The sequence below is a fragment of the Cucumis melo genome, chromosome 11 (assembly GCF_025177605.1).
Source record: "Cucumis melo cultivar AY chromosome 11, USDA_Cmelo_AY_1.0, whole genome shotgun sequence".
NCBI classification, from domain to species: Eukaryota; Viridiplantae; Streptophyta; class Magnoliopsida; order Cucurbitales; family Cucurbitaceae; genus Cucumis; species Cucumis melo.
This window is the reverse complement of record NC_066867.1, coordinates 10,931,720-10,954,412: the sequence shown is the minus strand read 5'-3', so window position 1 is coordinate 10,954,412 and position 22,693 is coordinate 10,931,720. Positions and strand designations below refer to the sequence as shown.

The window sequence follows — 22,693 nt, the reverse complement described above, 5'->3', positions numbered from 1 at the left end:
TTTCCATGCAAGACTCCACTATAGGCAACTTCAAACTTAAGTTTCTCACAATCCACTCGTGTCATTTATTTGAACTGCTCCCAAAAGATCAGAATTTGTGTGTAGGTTATAAACGGGCTACTGTTCAAGTTTGATGCGAGAAGGTTTGCATTTGAACCAAGAGTAGGCGAGAAGGTCATTTTCAAAGAAAAGCTAAGTAAGGAGGACATTTTGGTGTCTACATAATACATCATTTGGAATTTAACTTTCAAATTTTGAAGTAGAGAAGTTAAGACATTTTAGAGTAACTTTGTATAAAAAAGTTTTGCCAAAAGAGTTATGTATTTTAAGTTATATTTTTTCAAAGTCTCGTTATGTTTCTAGCTAAAAATGGATTTTTGGGTAGTGGTCGAGAGGCAAACATGTCTAGGCAAGATAAGCATGAGTTTATATTCATAGAGGTTATTTGGGCTTAGTTTGATGCACATTGGCACGGCCATGGCACAACCGAGGGGTAAGGGATGCGCTTAAGCTGCGCAGATAGGTTAGTGTGCAAGGATGGGAGCACAAAGTACGTGATGATGATGTGCATTGGGTATTAAAAAAAACTTCACCTCTCTCTCACACCAAAGAAAAACCAAACCTTCCAAATTCCATCATTTTCTCCTTAAAATCAACTTTCTCTCTTGATTTCATCATCTATTGGGTCCCACAACCCGGTTCCGAGTTCGAAAGGATAGTATGTGACTACTAGTGGTTGTTCGAGTTCGTGATTGAGGAGTAGATAATCATTTTGGAAGCTACAAAGGTAATTTTTTATAAAACCCTAAATCATTTTAATTTAGGGTTGCATGTTAATTAAGTGCAATTGGGGTAAGTTTTCGATTCTATTTTCGTTGTGCATGTTTAATTTCCATCACTTACGTGGTAGTTTAGCTTTCTCTACGATCGTTTTCCCTCTTACGCAATAGTTTAGCTTTCTACCTTCAAACAATCGTTTACTTCTTACAAGATCGGCTAACTTTTCATACGATCATTTACTTCCTACACGATCGCTCATGTAAATTATTGCTAGGTTGTAGTACAAGTAGCACAAGAAAGCTTTTCATCCCAGACATATTTTTCTCATCTCAAAAGGCAAAAGCATGGCCAACCAGCATATAGAAAATATACAAAATGTAATAATCAACAAACAATAAATTTAGTAAGTCATGCCATTTAACATAAAAACCATCATTCGTTGACAAGCAAAAGATATAAAATCCCACAAAACAAAGAGCAACAGAATAACACCATAACCACATGGATAGCCCACCAAGACTTTAGTGATTAACAAGGCTAAACTACTAAAGCCAAAAATGAAAATTCTACAAATGCCCAACAACTGCTTCTTTGTATGTAGAAGTTTGAAATGGAGGTCACAAGAGATGGGGAAAACAACAAGAACAAAGGATAAATTAATTAAATTATGTAAAATGAGAAATTGCCCCACCGTAACCGACATTGCAAATGTTCACCGTTGACATTGCAGGCATGTTGAAGAAGAAGGATTCATGAGCAGGAGAGCAAGAATTGAATGTCAAATGGTTTTTCTCGTTAGGAAAATTTTTCATTAAATACAAAATTGACCTAAAACACCTAATTTTTCAACTCAAACCTTTTTTTCAAACTCAATCATAAATAGTCCCGCGAAATCATCCCTTCTGAGACTTATTTTTTGGTAATTTCCCAAATATCTTCACCCTCGTTATTTCTATTTAGAGGTATTAAAAAAATCAGTAACCCGACCAACCCGGATTACACAACCCGAACTGTAAGGGTTGGGTTGGGTTAAATTTTATGTTGAGTTGGGTAGGGTTAGAAAATTGGAGAAAAAAAATTTTAGCCAGGTTATCGGGGTTGTGCAAGTTAAGGGTAGGGTTGACCCGACCCAACCCGATTATATATACATATATAGATACATATATATATACACCTAAAACCTAAAAGTAAACCTCATTTTGAATGAATATTCTATACTTGGAATTTGAATGTATTATATATATATATATATATATATATAAATATATATTTGTCACCTTGTACCTTAAATAACAATTTGTTCACCTTGCATATTAAAAAATAATATGAAAATTTGTCTAAATAAATTATGAAGAGATGAAAAGAAAAAAAAAAAACCCGCCAACCCAACCCAATTCAAAACTTTTGGGTTGGGTTGGGTTAACCCTTACATATTGAACTGATAGGGCTCATTTTTTTGCCGAACCCAAATACTTTGGGTTGATCCATAATTTTCCTCCAACTCGTTTCAACCGGCTTATGTACACCCCTGTTTCTATTGCATATCTCATTTTGGCGATCGATGTATAGCTATTTTTCAATCCATAGCACCCTCTAGTGAAAGTTTCCCGCGAAATCACCCAGAAGTCGGCTCAGCGATACCTACTTTAGAGGCTTCACTGCGGTCGCATAAGCAAACAGATCTGATGAACATGATTGTCGGCGTTTCGATAGTAACCCACCAGAACCTTCTTTCTCTCCTTCTCGACGAACATGGTTGTCCGCATTGACCCACACTCCGATTGTAGATTTGGACTGGTTCGAAGGGATCGATTGAGGTTTATGGTTAATTTTGGTTAAGAATACCCCTTCTCAACGATCTCTCATGAACTGAGTTCTAGCCTCTAAGCATTGTCTTAATTGTTTAGATCACTTCTAGGAAGTTGACAAATTGCAACTTTAGTAATTTCCACATTTTTTCTAAACGATAAATTTTGGCCTAATTATATTTTGATTGTTTTAATTTAGCAAACGTTTGAAAGAATATTTTGATTGTTTGAAAATGTGTTTTGTATGATCTGAAGTTGATCAAATTCTTTTTATGCTTTATTCCAAAGTACGATTTTCGATAATATTTTGATTGATTTTGAATTGGAAGTAGGTTTGTTTTAAATTTATCACACATGCAATTGTTGAAAAGATAAAATGGGGGTTTTTTAATGAATCTTGTATTGAATTTGTTAATTTGGAACCAGATGTTTCTGTTTATGAATGTTTGAAAGAAAATGAATTTAAAAGGATATGGGCGTTGCTGATTGAGTATTTTTGTATTCGTTTTTGCTTTCTTCTATATTTTTTTTGTGATGAAAGATTAAGTGATGGTTGATAGTTTTAAAAGAAGTAAAGTTTACATTCTAGCATGAGATATCAAAAACTGTTTTTTTTTTTAATTAAAGATTTTATAGTTTATCTGAGAAATTGTTTCTAATACATCGCTTCTGCTTGTTAAAGTTTCTAATGGTTATGTTTTCTACATCATTGTATACTAGCTCTATTGAAAAGTACAGGCAGGTACACTAAATTCCAAAGGAGAGGAACACACACTAACACTTCTAGCTTGACATGGACTCCCATCATGACCCTCTCAAGACACCAAGCCTAAGGTCACATTCTCGTCCTTACTCTGTTATTTTTAGGTTTCTTAATTGTCAACATTCTTTCCTTGTTTCTTTTTGTTTGGGTTTTATAGATCAACGTGAAGTAAAAACAATATAACTGTTGTCCTCCGTCATTCTTAGTGGAACTCAAGAGAATCAATGTTGTTTATTTCATGTTTTTTCCCATCCATGCTTGACCTCTCCTCTTTTTATTTGATGAAGATGATAATTTCGTCAACATCAACCATAACTTTTTGCTTTCAAAGAGGTTTTTGATCTTGTGATTTATACCAATGCAGTGATCCTCTTCTTTTTTCTTTCATGTGCCTTTGGCCTTCTGTATCAGTGTTTCTAACATTGCATTCCTCCTCCAAAATCACCTTGTCCTCGAGGTGGAAATCTAGAAACTGTTGTGCATAATCATCCCAATTCTCCCATGTGGCTTCATGTGGTGGCAACTCTTCATCATACTTTTTTGCAACAGTTAGACTTATTTCCAACGCTCTACATTTAATAAAAATCCTTGATCATTTGGGGATCAAGTTCTCATCATACTTTCTACGCTTACTCTACCCTTCGGCAAGCTAGGATCCTCTTTTATCACTGCCTTTCTACCTTTATGTTGGAATATCATGATCAAGTTCTTCCGGTCTACCTCATTCATTCCTAGTGATTGGAGCCACTGCATTCCCAAAATCCCATCTGCACCTCCCAATTCTATTGGTAAGAAGCTATCACTGATCTTCCAATCTCTCACCATCAATTCAACCTTCCCACAAATACCCTTTCCTTTAGTAGCTGCACCCAAGCCTATGATCACCCCATAATTCGATGTATCTCTGGTTGGTAAATTCAGTGAGTGAATTAGTTTTTCAGAAATAAAATTGTGTGTTGCTCCATAATCAATTAAGACAATCACTGTTTCATCCTTGATCTTCCCTTTAACCTTTATAGTTCTCAGATTGGTCAACCCACCACAGAATTGATACATAACTCTATATAGGTTTGTCTTCCTTTCCCACATCAATGGCTATCATTTCTGCTTCTTCGTCATGATAGTCTTCCTCAATTATCTCTACTTCCTCCCCATTTTCTCGCACCACCAATACTCTGCTAGGCCCTCAATCTTATTTACGTATAATAGGAGAAATAAGAAGAAAGATGAAACCAATGAGGAAGAAACAAGTGGCATGGGAAAACATATCCATGAAACCAACCAAGAGAATACACGTGGTGGGAGGGAGGAAAGCAAGGAGATCGGGGATCAGTAGGAGGGGCCCACAGTTAGTTAGTAGTAGGTAATTAAAAAGGGCAGAGAGGAACAGAAGAGGTACGGATTTTTTGAGAGAAAAAGGAAGAGGTTGTCGGCTCCTTTGAGGAGGAGAGAGCAGAGTCCAGGTTCTTTTGTTCTGGTTTTTATTTTCCTTGTGTTGGCTGTGTTTTGTGGATTCTGGTGTTCGTGCTCTTTAGCCATTTCGTTTATTATATTTCGTTTTGCTTTTGGATAACACTTCAATGAGGACTTGCTTGTGATTTGATTGGAGTGTTCTTTCGTTTTGGGCTGTAATCTTGTTTTGAAAGTAATAGAACAGTCAACTTTTGTGGTATCCTAACATTTAGTATTAGAGCCTAAAACCTGGGCAAGATTACGACGATGACAAAGGTGGTCGAAGAACGATTGGAGACGGTGGAGCAGGACATGAAGAGATTACCGGTTATCGAAGAGAATATAGCACTGTTGTCCAAAAGCATTGCTGAGATGAACTCGCAGATCGACAAACAGTCCCAGCAACAGCAAGTGATCTTGAAGTCATTGAAGGGATCATTAGAGATGATTCGCCGAGAAAGAAAACAAAGGAAGGATCCACCAGCGAAGTCACGACGGTGGGAACGAATCTCCCAGCGACAATGGAAGAACCAAAGGGGGATACGAAAATAGAGGAAGAACGAACGTTAGATCGAAGCAAGTTTAAAAAAGTTGAAATGCCTGTATTTTATGGAATAGACCTCGACTCTTAGCTGTTCAGAGTGGATCATTATTTCAAAATACATAACCTATCAAACTCTGAGAAACTTACGGTAGCAGTGATAAGTTTCGACGGCCTAACACTGGACTGGTATCGATCATAAGAAGAGCGGGAAGCATTTACCGGATGGGATGATTTCAAATAGAAGATGTTAGTGCGGTTTCGGGCGACCAGAGAGGGAACATTGGTGGGCCGGTTCTTAACCATCAAACAAAAGACAACCGTCGAAGAGTATCGAATCGTTTCGACAAGCTATTAGCACCGGTGGCCTTCTTACCCACGGTGGTGTTAGAGGAAACGTTCATGAACGGGCTTAACCCGTGGCTGAAATCCGAAGTAGAAACCCTAGAGCCCAATGGGCTGGCCCAAATGATGAAGTTGGCCTTAAAAATAGAAAATAGAGAGTTGGTCCGAAAAGAGTATGGGTTGATCAGTGCTTATGATACTAAGACCACCTATAAGAGTCAACAACCCAAGAATGTCGGTTCAGTAGCCGCGAAGGAAGGAACAATCGGTGGAAGCTGGCCAATGAGAACGATCACACTGAGAGAGATGGCGACGGGAGATAACCGTCGTGAGGGACCCACTAAAAGGCTAGCTGACGCTGAGTTTCAGGCCCGAAGGGAAAAAGGGTTGTGCTTCCGTTGTGGAGAGAAATATTACGCGAGACATAGATGCAAGTCCAAGGAGAATAAGGAGCTCCGAATGCTGCTGGTTAAAGAAGGAGGAGAGGAATTGGAGATTGTAGAGGAAGAGTTTTTTGATGCCGAGACAGAAATGAAACAAGTTGAGGTCCAGAATGTGGAAAACTTGAACATAGAACTGTCTATCAATTCGGTAGTGTGACTAACCAACCCGGGAACCATGAAAGTAAAAGGAAGGATTGGGGAGGAAGAAGTAGTGATATTGATCGATTGTGGGGCAACCCACAACTTCATTGCTGAGAATATAGTGTCCAAACTGGGACTGACGCTGCAGGAGACATCGAATTATGGAGTGATCTTAGGATCCGGAACGGCAGTCAAGGGTAAGGGGGTGTGTCGCGACGTGGAGGTTCAGATAGAGGGATGGAAGGTATACAATAACTTCCTACCATTGCAGTTGAGGGAGTTGATATGATCCTTGGAATGCAATGGCTCCACTCTCTTAGGGGTGACGGAAGTCGATTGGAAGAAGTTACTGTTGACTTTCTACCACCAGGGCAAGAAGATCATGATAAGGGGAGACCCGAGTCTCACCCGAACATGGGTGAGTTTGAAGAATCTGGTGAAGTCATGGGGGGCAGAAACCCAGGGATTTCTTGTGGAATGTTGAACCATAGATTGCAGGCTGATGGAGGAATCTGTACAAGGAAAAGAACAGGGGGAGGAAGCGGAGGACCCCATAGCCTCCTTGTTTGAAAGATTTACCAACGTGTTTAAATGGCCAACAACGCTTCCATCACAGCGCAACATTGATCACCACATTTATCTGAAAAGTGGAACAGACCCGATAAACGTCTGACCGTGCCGGTATGCACATCACCAGAAGGAAGAGATGGAGCGGCTGGTATATTAAATGCTCTCATCAGAATTATACGACCGAGTAAAAGCTCGTACTCCAGTCCCGTGTTGTTGGTAAGAAAGAAAGATGGGAGTTGGAGGTTCTGTGTGGACTACCAGGCCCTGAATAATGTGACGATCCCTGACAAGTTTTCGATCTCGGTCATAGAGGAGTTGTTCGATGAGTTGAAGGGAGCTAGTATCTTCTCTAAGATAGACCTCAAATTCGGATATCACCAGATACGGATATGTCCCGAAGATATTGAAAAGACAGCGTTCAGAACTCATGAAGGGCACTATGAGTTCTTAGTGATGTCGTTCGGACTGATTAACGCACCCTCGACGTTTCAGGCTCTGATGAATCAGGTGTTTAAACCATATCTGAGAAGGTTTGTTCTTATTTTCTTTGACGATATTCTAGTTTACAGTCAAGGCATGGAGGAGCATGTGCAACACTTAGAAGTGGTCTTAGGACTACTAAAGGAAAAGAAATTGTATGTGAACTTGGAAAAATGCAGCTTTGCGAAACGACGGATTGGATATTTGGGTCACTTTATATCGGAGCAAGGCATTGAGGTGGACCCTGAGAAGATAAGGCGATTAATGAGTGGCCAATTCCAATCAATGTGCGTGAAGTTCGTGGGTTCCTAGGATTGACCGACTATTACCAACGCTTTGTCAAGGACTATGGAACACTAGCAGCTCCACTCACACAGTTATTAAAGACGGGATCATACTAGTGGAACAAGGAGGCCGAAGTTGCGTTTGAAAAGTTGAAAAAAGCCATGATGACTCTTCCCATGCTTGCCATGCCAGACTTCAACTTGCCCTTTGAAATTGAATCGGATGCTTCAGGGTTTGGAGTAAGGGCGGTGTTGACTCAATGTCGGAGGCCAATAGCGTATTTCAACAAGACCTTGTGTATGCAGGATAGGGCGCCCCCGGTGTATGAAAGGGAGCTGATCGCAATGGTTTTTGCAGTGCAGAGATGGCGACCATATCTGTTGGGAAGGAAGTTCACGGTGAAGACAGATCAACGGTCAATGAAATTCTTGTTGGAACAACGGGTAATACAACCCTAATACCAAAAGTGGATAGCGAAACTCCAGGGATATTCATTTGATGTGGTTTACTGGCCGAGATTAGAAAATAAGGCCGCAGACGCCTTGTCCAGAATTCCCCCAACCGTGCAGTTGAACCAAATCACCGCCCCCACACTAATCGATGTGGAGATCATCAAGAAAGAAGTGAGGAAGGATCTCGCACTACAGGAGATCATAAGGTTGATGGAAAAGAAGGGGATGAAAATACCGCATTATACACTGCAACAAGGGGTGTTGAAATTTAAAGGAAGGTTGGTGATCCCCAATACCTCAACTTTGCTTCCGACGGTCTTGCACACCTATCATGATTCAGTTTTCGGAGGACACTCGGGTTTCTTGAGAACCTATACGAGGCTGACTGGTGAACTATATTTGAAGGGGATAAAGAAGGACATAAAAAAATATTGTGATGAGTGTGCGATATGCCAAAGAAATAAGACTTCAGCACTGTCACCAGCAGGGTTGCTGATGCCACTGGAAACCCTAGATGCTATATGGAACGATATCTCCATGGATTTCATCGAAGGGCTGCCTAAATCCAAGGGATGGGATGTGATACTAGTAGTGGTGGACAGGCTAAGTAAATATGGCCACTTTCTATTGTTGAAACACCCATTTACGGCCAAGATCGTGGCAGAAACGTTTGTCAAGGAAGTAGTTAAGCTCCATGGGTAGCTGTTAGGATACCTCAAAAACTGACTATCTATTACTTTCAAAACAAGATTACAGCCCAAAACAAAGACACTCCAACCCAACAGAAGCACGTCCTTGTTGGAGTATTAACAGAAAGAACATAAAAACAATATAGTAGAATGAAATAATTAAGGAGCACCACACTACAGTTCACACAGCCATTACTAGGAAAATAAAAACAAAACGATGAAACCTGGACTCTGCACTCTCCTCCTCAAGGAGCTGGCAGGCTCTACCTTTTCTCTCCAAAACATTTATACCCCCTCTGTGCTCCCATGCCCCCTTTTAATTACCCACTACTAACTAACTGTGGGCCCCTCCTGCTGGTCCCTAATCTCCTTGCTTTCCTCCCTTCCACCACGTGTAATCTCCTGGTTGGATTCATGGACATGTTTCCCCATGCCACTTGTTTCCTCCTCATTGGTCTCATGTTTCTTCTTATTTCTTCTATTATACGTAAATAGGATTGGGGGCCTAGCATCACTCTCCTCTTTCATATCCACCTTGTCCTCAAGGTGAAATTCCGGAAACTGATACTTCATATCGGCGCAGTTCTCCCATGTTGCTTCATGGGGCGGTAGCCCTTTCCAATTGATCAGGGCTTCCCATTCTTTATTGGCTGAGTTCTTGCGATAGCTGTAGACTTCTTCGGGTTGTGTGATCCATTCGTGATTCTCATTCATATAAGGGTTCAATGGTTGAACCGTTTCTCCTCTTCCTACAGCCTTCTTTAGTTGTGATACGTGGAACACGGGATGAATAGTTGCAGAATTAGGGAGTTCTAGTCTGTATGCTACTTCTCTGATTCTCTCTGTTATCCGATAAGGGCCATAGTATTTTGGGGACAGCTTTTCATTCCTTTTTTTCCTGAGGGACACTTGCCGGTAGGGCCATAATTTGAGGAATACAAAGTCCCCTTCTTGGAATTCTACCTCCATTCTCTTGGCATCAGCTTGTTCCTTCATTCTTTCTTGAGCCAATTTCAAATGTTCCTTCAACGCCCCCAATGCTACATCTCTCTCTTTCAGCTGCTGATCCAGCGTCGAATTCGGTGTCTCCATGTCTCCGTAGTATATCAATGGTGGGGGTAGTCTCCCATAGACTGCTTGAAAGGGGGTGATTCCGATCGAACTATGATGGTAGTATTGTACCAATACTCTGCCCAGTGTATCCATCGGCTCCACTCATTCGGCCTTCCCCCAAAAAAGCATCTTAAATAGGTCTCAACACTCTTGTTCACCACCTCGGTCTGTCCATCTGATTGGGGATGATAGGAAGAGCTTCGATTCAGCTTGGTGTTTGCTAAACGGAAAAGTTCCTTCCAAAAATGACTTAGGAAGACCTTGTCCCTATCGGACACTATTGATCTCGGGTACCCATGGAGTTTGACGACATCCTTGACAAACGTTTCTGCCACAATCTTGGCCGTGAATGGGTGTTTCAACAACAAAAAATGGCCATATTTACTTAACCTGTCCACCACCACTAGTATCACATCCCATCCATTGGATTTAGGCAACCCTTCGATGAAATCCATGGAGATGTCGTTCCATATAGCGTCTGGGATTTCCAGTAGCATCAGCAACCCTGCCGGTGACAGTGCTGAAGTCTTATTTCGCTGGCATATCGCGCACTCATCACAATATTTCTTTATGTCCTTCATTCCCTTCCAATAAAGTTCCCCGGTCAGCCTTTTATAGGTTCTTAAGAAACCCGAGTGTCCCTCGAAACCTGAGTCATGATAGGTGTGCAAGACTATCGGAAGAAATGTTGAGTTACTTGGAATCACCAACCTCCCTTTAAATTTCAACACCCTTTGTTGCAGGGTATAATGCGGTATCTCCATCCCCTGTTCTCCTATCAACCTTATGATCTTCTGTAGTGTGGGATCCTTTCTTATTTCTTCTTTGATGATCTCCACATCCATCAATGCGGGGGCTGTGATTTGGTTCAACTGCACGATTGGGGAAATCCTGGACAAGGCGTCTACGGCCTTATTTTCTAATCCCAGCTGGTAAACCACCTCAAACGAATATCCCAAGAGTTTCACTATCCACTTTTGGTATTGGGGCTGTATGACCCGTTGTTCCAACAGAAATTTCAGTGATTGTTGGTCTGTCTTCACCGTGAACTTCCTTCCCAACCGATACGGTCGCCATCTCTGCACCGCAAAAACCACTGCGATTAGCTCCCTTTCATACACCGGTCGCGCCCTATCCCGCATACATAATGCCTTGCTGAAATACGCTATTGGCCTCCGGCATTGAGTCAACACCGCTCCGACTCCAAATCCTGAAGCATCCGATTCAATTTCAAAGGGCAGGTTGAAGTCTGGAGTGGTAAGCACCGGAAGAGTCATCATGGCCTTTTTTAACTTCTCAAATGCAGCTTCGGCCTCCCCGTTCCACTTGTATGATCCCGTCTTTAATAATTGTGTGAGTGGCGCTGCTATTGTTCCATAGTTCTTGACAAAGCGTCGGTAATAGCCAGTCAGCCCTAGGAACCCACGAACTTCCCGCACATTGGTCAGAGTTGGCCTCTCACTGACCACTCTAATCTTCTCAAGGTCCACCTTAATGCCTTGCTCCGATATAAAGTGACCCAAATAGCCAATCCGCGATTTCGCAAAGTTGCATTTCTCCAAGTTCACATATAATTCCTTTTCCTTTAGTAGTCTCAAGACCACTTCTAAGTGTTGCACATGCTCCTCCATGCCTTGACTGTAAACTAGAATATCGTCAAAAAAGACAAGAACAAACCTTCTCAAATATGGTTTAAACACCTGATTCATCAATGCCTAAAACGTCAATGGTGCATTAGTCAGTCCGAACGGCATTACTAGGAATTCATAGTGCCCTTCATGAGTTCTGAACGATGTCTTTTCAATATGTTCGGGGCACATTTGTATCTGATGGTATCCTACTTTAAGGTCTATCTTAGAGAAGATGCTAGCTCCCTTCAGCTCATCGAATAACTCCTCTATAACCGAGATCAGAAACTTGTCAGGAATCGTCACACTATTCAAGGCCCGGTAGTCCACACAGAACCTCCAACTCCCATCTTTCTTTCTTACCAATAACACGAGACTGGAGTACGGGCTTTTGCTCGGTTGTATAATTCATGAGGAGAGCATTTCATCTACCAGCCTCTCCATTTCTTCCTTCTGGTGGTGTGTATATCGGTAGGGCCTGACGTTCACTGGGTCCGTTCCACTCTTCAGATAAATGTGGTGGTCAATGCTACGCTCTGGTGGAAGGGTTGTTGGCCATTCAAACACGCTGGCAATTCTTTCGAACAAGGCGGCTGTGGGGTCCTCTGCTTCCTTCCCCTGTTCTTTTCCTTGTTCGTATTCCTCCATCAGCCCACAATCTATGATTCGACATTCCGCAAGAAATCCCTGGTCTTTGCCCCCAATGACTTCACCAGATTCTTCAAACTCACCCGTGTTCTAGTGAGACTCGGGTCTCCCCTTATCATAATCTTCTTGCCCTGGTGGTAGAAAGTCAGTAGTAGCTTCTTCCAATCGACTTCCGTCACCTCCAGAGAGTGGAGCCATTGCATTCCAAGGATCATATCAACTCCCCCCAACTGCAATGGTAGGAAGTTGTCGTTCACCTTCCACCCCTCCATCTGTACCTCCACGTCGCGGCACACCCCCTTACCCTTGACTGCCGTTCCAGATCCTAAGATCACTTTATAGTTCGGTGTCTCCTGCAGTGTCAGCCCCAGTTTGGTCACTAATTTCTCAGCAATGAAGTTGTGGGTCGCCCCACGATCGATTAATATCACTACTTCTTCCTCCCCAATCCTTTCTTTTACTTTCATGGTTCCTGGGTTGGTTAGTCCAACTACCGAGTTGATGGACAGTTCGATGTTCAAGTTTTCCACGTTCTAGACTTCAGCTTGTTTCATTTCTGTTTCGGCATCAAAAAACTCTTCCTGTACAATCTCCAATTCTTCTCCTCCTTCTTTAACCACCAGCATTCACAGCTCTTTATGCTCTTTAGACTTGCATTTATGCCCCGCGAAATATTTCTCTCCACAATAGAAGCACAGCCCCTTTTCCCTTCGGGCCTGGAACTCGGCGTCAGATAATCTTTTAGTAGGCCCCTCCCGACGGTTATCCCCCGTAGCCACCTCTCTCAGTGTTTCGTTCTCATTGGCCAGCTGCCACCAGTTGCCCATCCTTCGCGGCTGCTGAGCCGGTATTCTTGGTTTGTTGACTTTTGTAGGTGGTTTTAATATCATAAGCGTTGATCAGCCCACACTCTTTTCGAACCAACTCTCTATTTTCTATTTTTAAGGCCAACTTCATCATTTGGGCTAGCCCATTGGGCTCCAGGGTTTCTACTATAGACTTCAGCCACGGGTTAAGCTCGTTCATGAACGTTTCCTCTAACACCACCGCGGGCAAGAAGGCCACCGATGCTAGTAGCTTGTCGAAACGATTCCGGTATTCTTCGACGGTTGTCTCTTGTTTGATGGTTAAGAATCGGCCCACCAATGTTCCCTCTTTGGTCGCCCAAAACCGCAACAGCATTCTCTGTTTCAAATCATCCCATCCGGCAAATGCTTCCCGCTCTTCTTGTGACCGGTACCAGTCCAGTGCTGGGCCGTCGAAGCTAATCACTGCTACCGTCAGTTTCTCAGAGTCTGATAGGTTATGTATTTTGAAGTAACAGTCCACTCTGAACAACCAAGATTCGGGGTCTGTTCTATCGAATACCGGCATCTCAACCTTTTTAAACTTACTTCGATCTAACGTTCGTTCTTCCTCTGTTTTCGTCTCCCCCTTTGGTTCTTCCACTGTCGCTGGGGGATTTGTTCCAGCTGTCGTGACTTGACTGGTGGATCCTTCCTCTGTTTTCTTTTCCGGCGAATCATCTCTAATGATCCCTTCAATGTACTTCAAGATCACTTGCTGTTGCTGGGACTGTTTGTCGATTTGTGAGTTCATCTCGGCAATGCTATTGGACAACAGCGCTATATTCTCTTCGATAACCGGCAATCTCTTCATCTCCTGCTCCACCATTTCCAAACGTTCTTCGACCACCTTTGTCATCGTTGTAAACTTGCCCAGGTTTCAGGCTCTAATACCAAAATTTTAGGATACCTCAAAAACTGACTATCTTTTACTTTTAAAACAAGATTACAGCCCAAAAAAAAGACACTCCAACCCAATCACAAGCACGTCCTTGTTGGAGTATTAACAGAAAGAACATAAAAAAAATACAGTAGAATGAAATGACTAAGGAGCACCACACTACAGTTCACACAACACAGCCATTACAAGGAAAATAAAAACAAAACGATGAAACCTGGACTTTGCACTCTCCTCCTCAAGGAGCCGACAGCCTCTACCTTTTCTCTCCAAAACATCCGTACCCCCTCTGTGCTCCCTTACCCCCTTTTAATACCCACTACAAACTAACTATGGGCCCCTCCTACTGGTCCCCCGATCTCCTTGCTTTCCTCCATTCCACCACATGTAATCTCCTGGTTGGATCCATGGACATGTTTCCCCCATGCCACTTGTTTCCTCCTCATTGATCTCATGTTTCTTCTTATTTCTCCTATTATACGTAAATAGGATTGGGGGCCTAGCAATACCCGAGATCAATAGAGTCCGACAGGGACAAGGTCTTCCTAAGTCATTTTTGGAAGGAACTTTTTCGTTTAGCAGGCACCAAGCTGAACCGAAGCTCTTCTTATCATCCTCAATCAGATGGACAGATCGAGGTGGTGAACAAGAGTGTGGAGACCTATTTGAGATGCTTTTGTGGGGAAAGGCTGAACGAGTGGAGCCAATGGATAAACTGGGCTGAGTATTGGTATAATACTACCTATCATAGTTCGATAAGAATTACCCCCTTCCAAGCAGTCTATGGGAGACTTCCTCCGCCATTGATATACTACGGAGACATGGAAACACCGAACTCTACGCTTGATCAGCAGCTGAAAGAGAGGGATGTGGCACTGGGGGCGTTGAAGCAACATTTGAAATTTGCTCAAGAAAGAATGAAGAAACAAGTCGATGCCAAGAGAAGGGAGGTAGAATTCCAAGAAGGGGACTTTGTATTCCTCAAATTACGGCCCTACCGGCAAGTGTCCCTCAGGAAAAAAAGGAATGAAAAGTTGTCCCCAAAATATTTCGGCCCTTACTGAATAACAAAGAGAAATGGAGAAGTGGCATACAGATTAGAACTCCCTAATGTCGCAGCTATTCATCCTGTTTTTCACGTGTCGCAACTAAAGAAGGCTGTGGGAAAAGGAGAAACGGTTCAACCATTAAACCCATATATGAATGAGAATCACGAATGGATCACACAACCCGAAGAAGTCTACAACTATCGCAAGAACCCGACCACTAAAGAATGGGAAGCCCTGGTCCGTTGGAAAGGGCTATCGCCCCACGAAGCAACATGGGAAAACTGCTCCGATATGAAGTACCAGTTTCCGGAATTCCACCTTGAGGACGAGGTGGATTTAGAAGATGAGAATGATGCTAGGCCCCCAATCCTATTTACGTATAATAGGAGAAATAAGAAGAAACATGAAACCAATGAGGAAGAAACAAGTGGCATGGGAAAACATATCCATGAAACCAACCAGGAGAATACACTTGGTGAGAGGGAGGAAAGCAAGGAGATCGGGGACAAGCAGGAGGAGCCCACAGTTAGTTAGTAGTAGGTAATTAAAAAAGGCTAAGAGGAACATAAGAGGTACGGATTGTTTGAGAGAAAAAGAAAGAGGTTGCCGGCTCCTTTGAGGAGGAGAGAGCAGAGTCCAGGTTCTTTTGTTCTAGTTTTTATTTTCCTTGTGTTGGCTATGTTTTGTGGATTCTGGTGTTCGTGCTCTTTAGCCATTTCGTTTATTGTATTTCGTTTTACTTTTGGTTAACACTTCAACGAGGACTTGCTTGTGATTTGATTGGAGTGTTCTTTCGTTTTGGGCTGTAATCTTGTTTTGAAAGTAATAGAACAGTCAGCTTTTGTGGTATCTTAACATACTCTCAATTCCTTCTGTTCCTTCACCTTACAACGATGGCCAGCATGGTACTTTTCTTTACAACAAAAACAAAGTCCCTTCTCTCTTCTAAATTCAGCATCGTTAGCCTCTTTGGCTGTCCTTCTCGTCGGTTCTCCCCAGTAGCCACTCCTCACAATGTGATGGTTCTCATTGGAAGATTTCCACCCAATTTGTTTCATTCACTGGCATAGGTATTAGCGTCAACGATAGGCAAGTTAATGTAAGTTTTACCTCCAGTATCCCCCTTAAATCCAATTTCTTTCCTTGTAATTTCCCTGTTCTCGACTCGTTGGGCTAATTTCATCATCTGAGCAAGTCCAATTGGTTCCCAACATTGGACTTCAGCTTCGATCCAAGGGCTAAGTCCATTCATAAAAGTCTTCTCTAACACATCCTTCGGCAAATGAGGTAACGGCACCACTAGTTTATCAAACACGTTCTAATACTCCTCCACTATAGTTTCTTGCTTAATTGCCAGATATCTCCCACAAATTGATCCTTCTTGCATCGATTGGAAATGGATCAGCATCCTATGCTTCAAATTCACCCAATTCTCAAACGGTTCATGTTCTTCTTGAGAATGATATGTTAGACCACCGATAGTTTTACAATAGAGTAGAAGAGGGGAAGAGAGGAGTAGCACATGTAAAGGAGGGACCAAAGTGACGTGAGAAGTCAGTGGGTATAAATAGAAAAATAAAAAGAGAGGGAAAGTTAGTTAGAATTTGGGAAATGTATTCTGTTCATCTTTGAGAGAGAAGATAACAGAAGAGAGGGGAAGGTTTTCTGTATTTCTTGAATTGGAACTCCTTCCAATTCAGTTTATCTTTCTATTGTATTAGCAATTCAATTCTAAGAATAAAAGTGAATTACTCTTTGCATCCTTAATTCTGTGTTGGAAACTGAGTTCCAGCAGTCATGTCCTATTTTGGGATAGAACACTAGTGTAGATGTTCTTTATTCAATTTGGTAAGAGAAACTTTAGTACAAAGAAAGATCGATAGATATCAATCTGGAGATAAAACACAAAATACTATAAGAAAACAAGAACAAACACACTCTTTTATCCTCCTCTCAAGGATCAACCCACTCACAAATAACTGATCCCCCCTTCCCTCTCTAACTTCTTATTAATAACCACTACCATATGTAACTGCCTAAATATCTAAGTACCCTTTTGCTCCTAACCCGAAACTATTCTAGGTATCTAACATTTTGCTGGTGGAAATAAGCCAAGGGGTATTTATAAGATTACTGTAAAGATTTTAGTGAATGGTTTGAGGAAGGTTCTACACTTATTTTTTTTTCATATTGTTTGGGAGACTGAGTAGTAGATCATCAAATTTTGGATCAAGTTTTTAGTATTAATAAGGCTATAGAAGATTATAGGAGGCATAAACAGGAAGATTTTATTTTTAAGTTTTATTTTCATGGTCTATAACTGTGTTTGGAACTTCTTGGATAAGATGTAGTCAAAGAAAGGTTTTGGGATTAAATGGAGGGTTGAATGTGGAGTTGTATGGGAAATGGTATATTCTTTATCTTGTCAATAAAAAACTTTGGGTGTAGGATCTTAGCATCAAGAGGCCTAGGACACGATAATTACTTATATATTTTCTCTTCCTTCTAGATGTCAATACTTTTAGTAGAATGGTGTCTCTTAGTAATAATCAAAAACATACTTTTACTAACTCCCTTTTTGCAGCCTAAAGGGAATGCCTTGGTATAAAGAAAATTAAAAAAAGTGTATGGGAGAGGAAAGAATAACATAAATATTGGGGTTCAAATCCTATTTTAGTCCCTAAGTTATGTACCTTGTTCTATTTTGGTCTTTCAACTTTTAAAAACATTTGTTTAAGTCCTTGAACTTTTAAGAAGAGCTTACTTTGGTTCTTGCCGTTTGGATTCCGTTAACTCTTTAACCAAATGATGATGTGTTGGATGACTAGACACTAGGTACATCATATTCATTAAATTGATAAATAACCAAGAAGTCTTGTTAATTTATTCTATAAATATTTTATGTCAACACAAGAACATAATTAACACACTTGATTCAAATAAATTAAAAAAAAAACTAATTCTTTTTTTTTCTCCAAAACTCAACTCTCTCATGTCCCCTCCCCAGCTCCCATATCCTTTATCTTTTTAAATTGGAAACTTAAAGCAAATCATAAGAACTTTGAGTAGAATAAAAAAAAAAAAATAGAACTTGTATATTGGTGTTAACATCCATGACAAGGTGAAATAAAACTAAAAAAATAAAATAAAAAGAAACCCATATAGAAAATAAACACTACGAAATTGCAAATAAATATTCCCACAATTAATCAATTTAATTAATATGATCAGTTTAGTGTCTAGTCATCTAAATACAGAAGCCACATCATCATTATTCATTCTGTTAAAGAGTTAACGAAATCTTAATGTAAGGACCAAAGTAAGCTCTTTTTAAAAGTTCAAGAGCTAAAACAGACGTTTTAAAATGTTTAGGGATCAGTATAGAGCAAGATACAAAGTTCCAAGACCAAAATACTATTGGCGTGAATCTTCTCGCCACCTTTATTAAGAAATTCTTTTGACAATATCTATTGTCTCATACAAAGTGATAGATGACCATGATGATAAATGGGGGGATGATCTCATGAAGACTGAGTTACTAAATAGATTCTTGATTGACTATTATTGGATCATAATTACGAAAGAGTTTATCTTGACCTTTTCCACACAAGGCTAGGATGGGGTGTGCTCTTAATTGCTTAAGTTCCATCAATTCATCAAGAATTTGAAGAGGCAACAAAGGTGGGAAATTCTATTTGCTTTACATTCTTGCAACAAAAAGGAAAGTATCAAATCCTATTCCGAATGTTCTATACATCTTTTCTCTTATCTGCAAAATTTCTTTTGTTTTCGAACCAAATAGCTAAAGATGGGTTATAACTCGGAAATAACACATTTTCAAAACATTCTTTTTTTTCTTTTTATATATTCCACTAGCAAATATCCTGACCCAATAAAATATACACGTGTTTGGAGAGAATTTCATTTTGTGCATCTTTAATAAGTATTCTTTGATCACCTACTGTGTGTAATGTTGTTGACTGGCCATACTTTACTAGACATTTTACTGTTTGTGGTATTTTAGCTAAATTTAATTCAAATTCCCTTCTTATTAATGAAGAAGAATGCTATCATGGAAACTACCATCATGACCATGGAATGTTTAGGGTTGTCATCTTTTCATTTAACTTAACCCTCTGCTATGATTTCTAATTTTTTTTCATTTTGAGTACTTGATGGTGAACGTGAGCATGTACATTTTATTTACAGACACAAATGCTCAGCATGCTATAAGCAATATAAGAAGAAAGAGCATCTTATTGAGCATATGAGAGTTTCATATCACTCTGTTCATCAGCCTAGATGTGGAGTCTGCCTAAAGCACTGCAAATCATTTGAATCATTGAGGGAATATCTAATGGGTGAGATAGTTTTGTGTATCTTTTATGGTAATATATCATAACACCATCTTATTGTTTTCAGTCTTTTAGGTCCACTTTCAAAATCAAGTTGTTCAAAAATTTTCTCAGAGCAAGGTTGTGGCCTTTGTTTGAGAGTACTTGATAGTCCCAAAACTCTCAGTGAGCACCTAAACATTTGCTGCATAACAGCACCTGTTCACCAAGTAAGTCGCTCCCTATGCATCATATATCATATATGATAAATAATAAGGTTACTGGTAGTTCTCAAAAAAAGAAAAAGGTTACGGGTAGTTTATATTTTTATATATCAAGTAATTGAGCCATTTATTATGATGTCGTACATGCATTTCAGAATTTGATTGGGGCTCTGTTTTAGGGAACAAGTCTACTACCAACTGATTTATCCGATTGTTATGAAGAAGATCGTTCTGATCGAGGCCTTGGAGCAATAGCTATGGATTGTGTAATGGCTGGTGGAGGAAGTGATGGTGCACTGGACATTTGTGTTTGGATATGCCTTGTTGATGAACATGAGAAATTGATTTTCAATACTTTCGTACAACCACAAATACCGATCACGAACTACAGGTACTTATTTATGGCAATATCTTGTTCTCTAAAGAAGGTTTTAGCTTTTAGAATTCAGCCTATAGATGCTCATTTTCCAGTCATGTTGTAGGCACGAAGTAACTGGGCTAAAGGAAGAACATTTGAGGTATGCCATGCCACTGAGAAATGTCCAGGAAAAAGTATTGAAACTCTTGTTAAATGGAGAATCCATTGGGAGATTGAGATCGAATGGTGGTAAAGCTAAGCTTCTTGTCGGCCATGACTTGGAGCATGATTTAGATTACCTGAGAATGAATTATCCCGATCATATGTTAAGGTGATTTTTACTAACTTGGTTTGTAATTTTGTGTGGCTTAATTCACTTTTATTGAAAATAAAATCCATTTGAACTTTGAAGTGATCTGCTGAACTGCAATGCACCAAAAAAAAAAAAAAACCAAACAATCAACTACTACTTTTCAACCTTGCACATTATGTTCTCTGGAAATAATTCCCACCATTGAGAGAACAACGTATTTTCTCTTTTTTCTTTAATTTTTTTCCCTTTTGGTTTTGTTTTTAATTGTTAAATGCACATTATTCAAACAACTTTTGCCTGAAATATTTTTTTGCAGGGACACGGCTAGATATCATCCATTGATTAAAACAAATTTGGTTAGTCATTCTCTGAAGTACCTTACCCGAGCATATTTGGGGTAAGATACATTGACTATGATTCATACTGCTTTAAAGAATGATAAACAATTTCTTTTTATATTCTTTCTTTCAATAGAAGCAATTATATTAATCAAATAATCGAAAATAAGAACCTATATTAATGTCTACAAAACTGGTGTGGATAGAACTAATATGTCACCTGGCCAAAACCTAAACTTTAGGACTATGTGAAAAACGGCCACTGTCAATATTTTTTATAACAAATAAATAAAGAGGGAAAATTATGTAAAACTCTATACAAATCACTATAATTGGGGTCGGTATGCCTTCCGATTGTTGGCTTGTTTGAACTATAAGGGTTTGCTATTATGGAGCTTTTTCTGCTGCATCTCAGTATTATTTTCGTCTGGTTTTCTTTGTTTGTCTCTATCTCTTGAGAGTTATTGTATCTTTGAGCATTAGTCTCTTTTCGTTTTTCAGTAAAAAATTACGTTTTTTATTTTATTTTTTAGTTTCTATCAGTCTTAGACTGGTCTTTGAAGTTTTTGTTGTTCCTCTTAAGAGTTTGTGAGAAACCAAGGTAGTATGGGATGTCTTTGTCCCACATTGATTAAAATGGGATGACCATTATGGTACTTAAGTGACTTGGCTTTCTCATCCTTGATTTTTGAGTTATGGTTCTCCAAGGTGCTTAAGCAGGTAATAATGAGATCTTTTTCAAGCTTAATCCCGTGGTCAAGCTTGAATTCAGAAACCCCCAGCTAGAGAGGAAGTGAGCAGCAAGAGTGTATTGCGAACAAAAGCAATGAAATAATTATCGATTTATGTGTGTTATTTTTTATTAAATCTTTCATGCTCAGTCTTTAATGCTTTTCTTTGTGCTCCAATATCTCTCGCTCTGTCCTTATTTGCCGTGTATTAGGTTTGGCCCAGTGAGATAACTATAGATTTTAAAATGCTTTGGAATACATGAGTTTGAGTGTTGGTGGTCATTTGCGTAGGAGAGTCATACGGATCTATTTATTCCTAATTTCTAATGTTTATCGAGCTAGTGTTATATGTTTAAGGCTGCTTAGATATCCACAAGAATGAAAAAACAATCCTACACATCATCATCGAATGTTTATAGTCAACTATAGATTCTTTGTTATTTTATAATCAGCTATTGTGAGGGTTAAGGAAATGAACTTGAAACTAGAATTCTCGATGGAAATGCAAATAACCCACGTTCTATATTTTCTCATTGAAGAATCAAATTCATTTACTCTTGAATAGTGGTTTTTTCATATATTATTTAAAAATTTGACGAAGATGAAACATTGATCCTGTGGATAATGGGAGAATGTTGTCTTCATAGGCGGGCAACATAATATATTCTCTTTATCTTGTTCCTAGTTCATCAAGGATGATCCCTAAGAGCTGTGGTTTTGCAGGTATGATATTCGGCAAGATGGGCACGACCCTTACGAAAATTGTGTATCAGTTATGCGATTGTATAAAAGAATGCGTAGTCTTGATCACCGTAGACAAGTTATGACCCCGTCAGCTACTTCTCCCTATATCCAGTATGTTGCTCCCAATCTTGATTCCTATAGTGCAAAAGATCTTGAAAAGATGACTCCGGATGAACTTTATGAGATGTCGAGATCAAACTTTAAGTGTTGGTGTCATGACTCAAGACGAGTTATGCAAACTTAGGAGCCAATCACTTTTATTTTTGCTAGTAAGAAAATGGCATTGACCATTGTGGTGTTTGCAATCTGAATAGAGAATACTCGTTTTGTTGAGAAAAATGTGAGGTTCTTAGATGAAACGCTCCCATGGTACTTGTTTGTTAAAAAATGGGAATGACCTTATCTTTTGTATCTATTTAGCCTTTCAAGACTTAAAACGATAAAGGTGCACTTCCCTCATCGGAAGTGTCTTACTAGTTTATGTTAGTGTTCTAGGTCTCTTATGGTGTTTGTTTTGTGATATAAACAATGAACCTTGAAAACCCAAGGATCCGTTTTGAAGGTGTATTTTGAAGGGTGAATATGTTTGGGCATCGGTAGCCCATGTTTGTTCGAAGAGTTTGCTTATTTACCTAGATTAATGTTTTTCTTTGGCATCTACACTTGAAACGGATTTTGTTTAGTCGTTCGAGATTTTTGAAGTTCTCTCTCCTCTTCTTTG

The 22,693-nt window shown here is 39.8% G+C and overlaps 1 protein-coding gene across 1 annotated transcript; it reads left to right on the top strand.

Moving 5' to 3' along the window:
- The first annotated feature begins 3,205 nt into the window (after positions 1-3,205).
- Positions 3,206-22,216, top strand: LOC103495972 (uncharacterized). The gene is made up of 7 exons (XM_017046371.2): positions 3,206-3,422; positions 19,140-19,291; positions 19,361-19,494; positions 19,668-19,879; positions 19,971-20,177; positions 20,476-20,556; positions 21,952-22,216. The coding sequence occupies exons 1-7, from the start codon at positions 3,382-3,384 to the stop codon at positions 22,214-22,216; spliced, it is 1,092 nt and encodes a 363-aa protein (XP_016901860.2). The 5' UTR covers positions 3,206-3,381.
- The last annotated feature ends 477 nt before the right edge of the window (positions 22,217-22,693 follow it).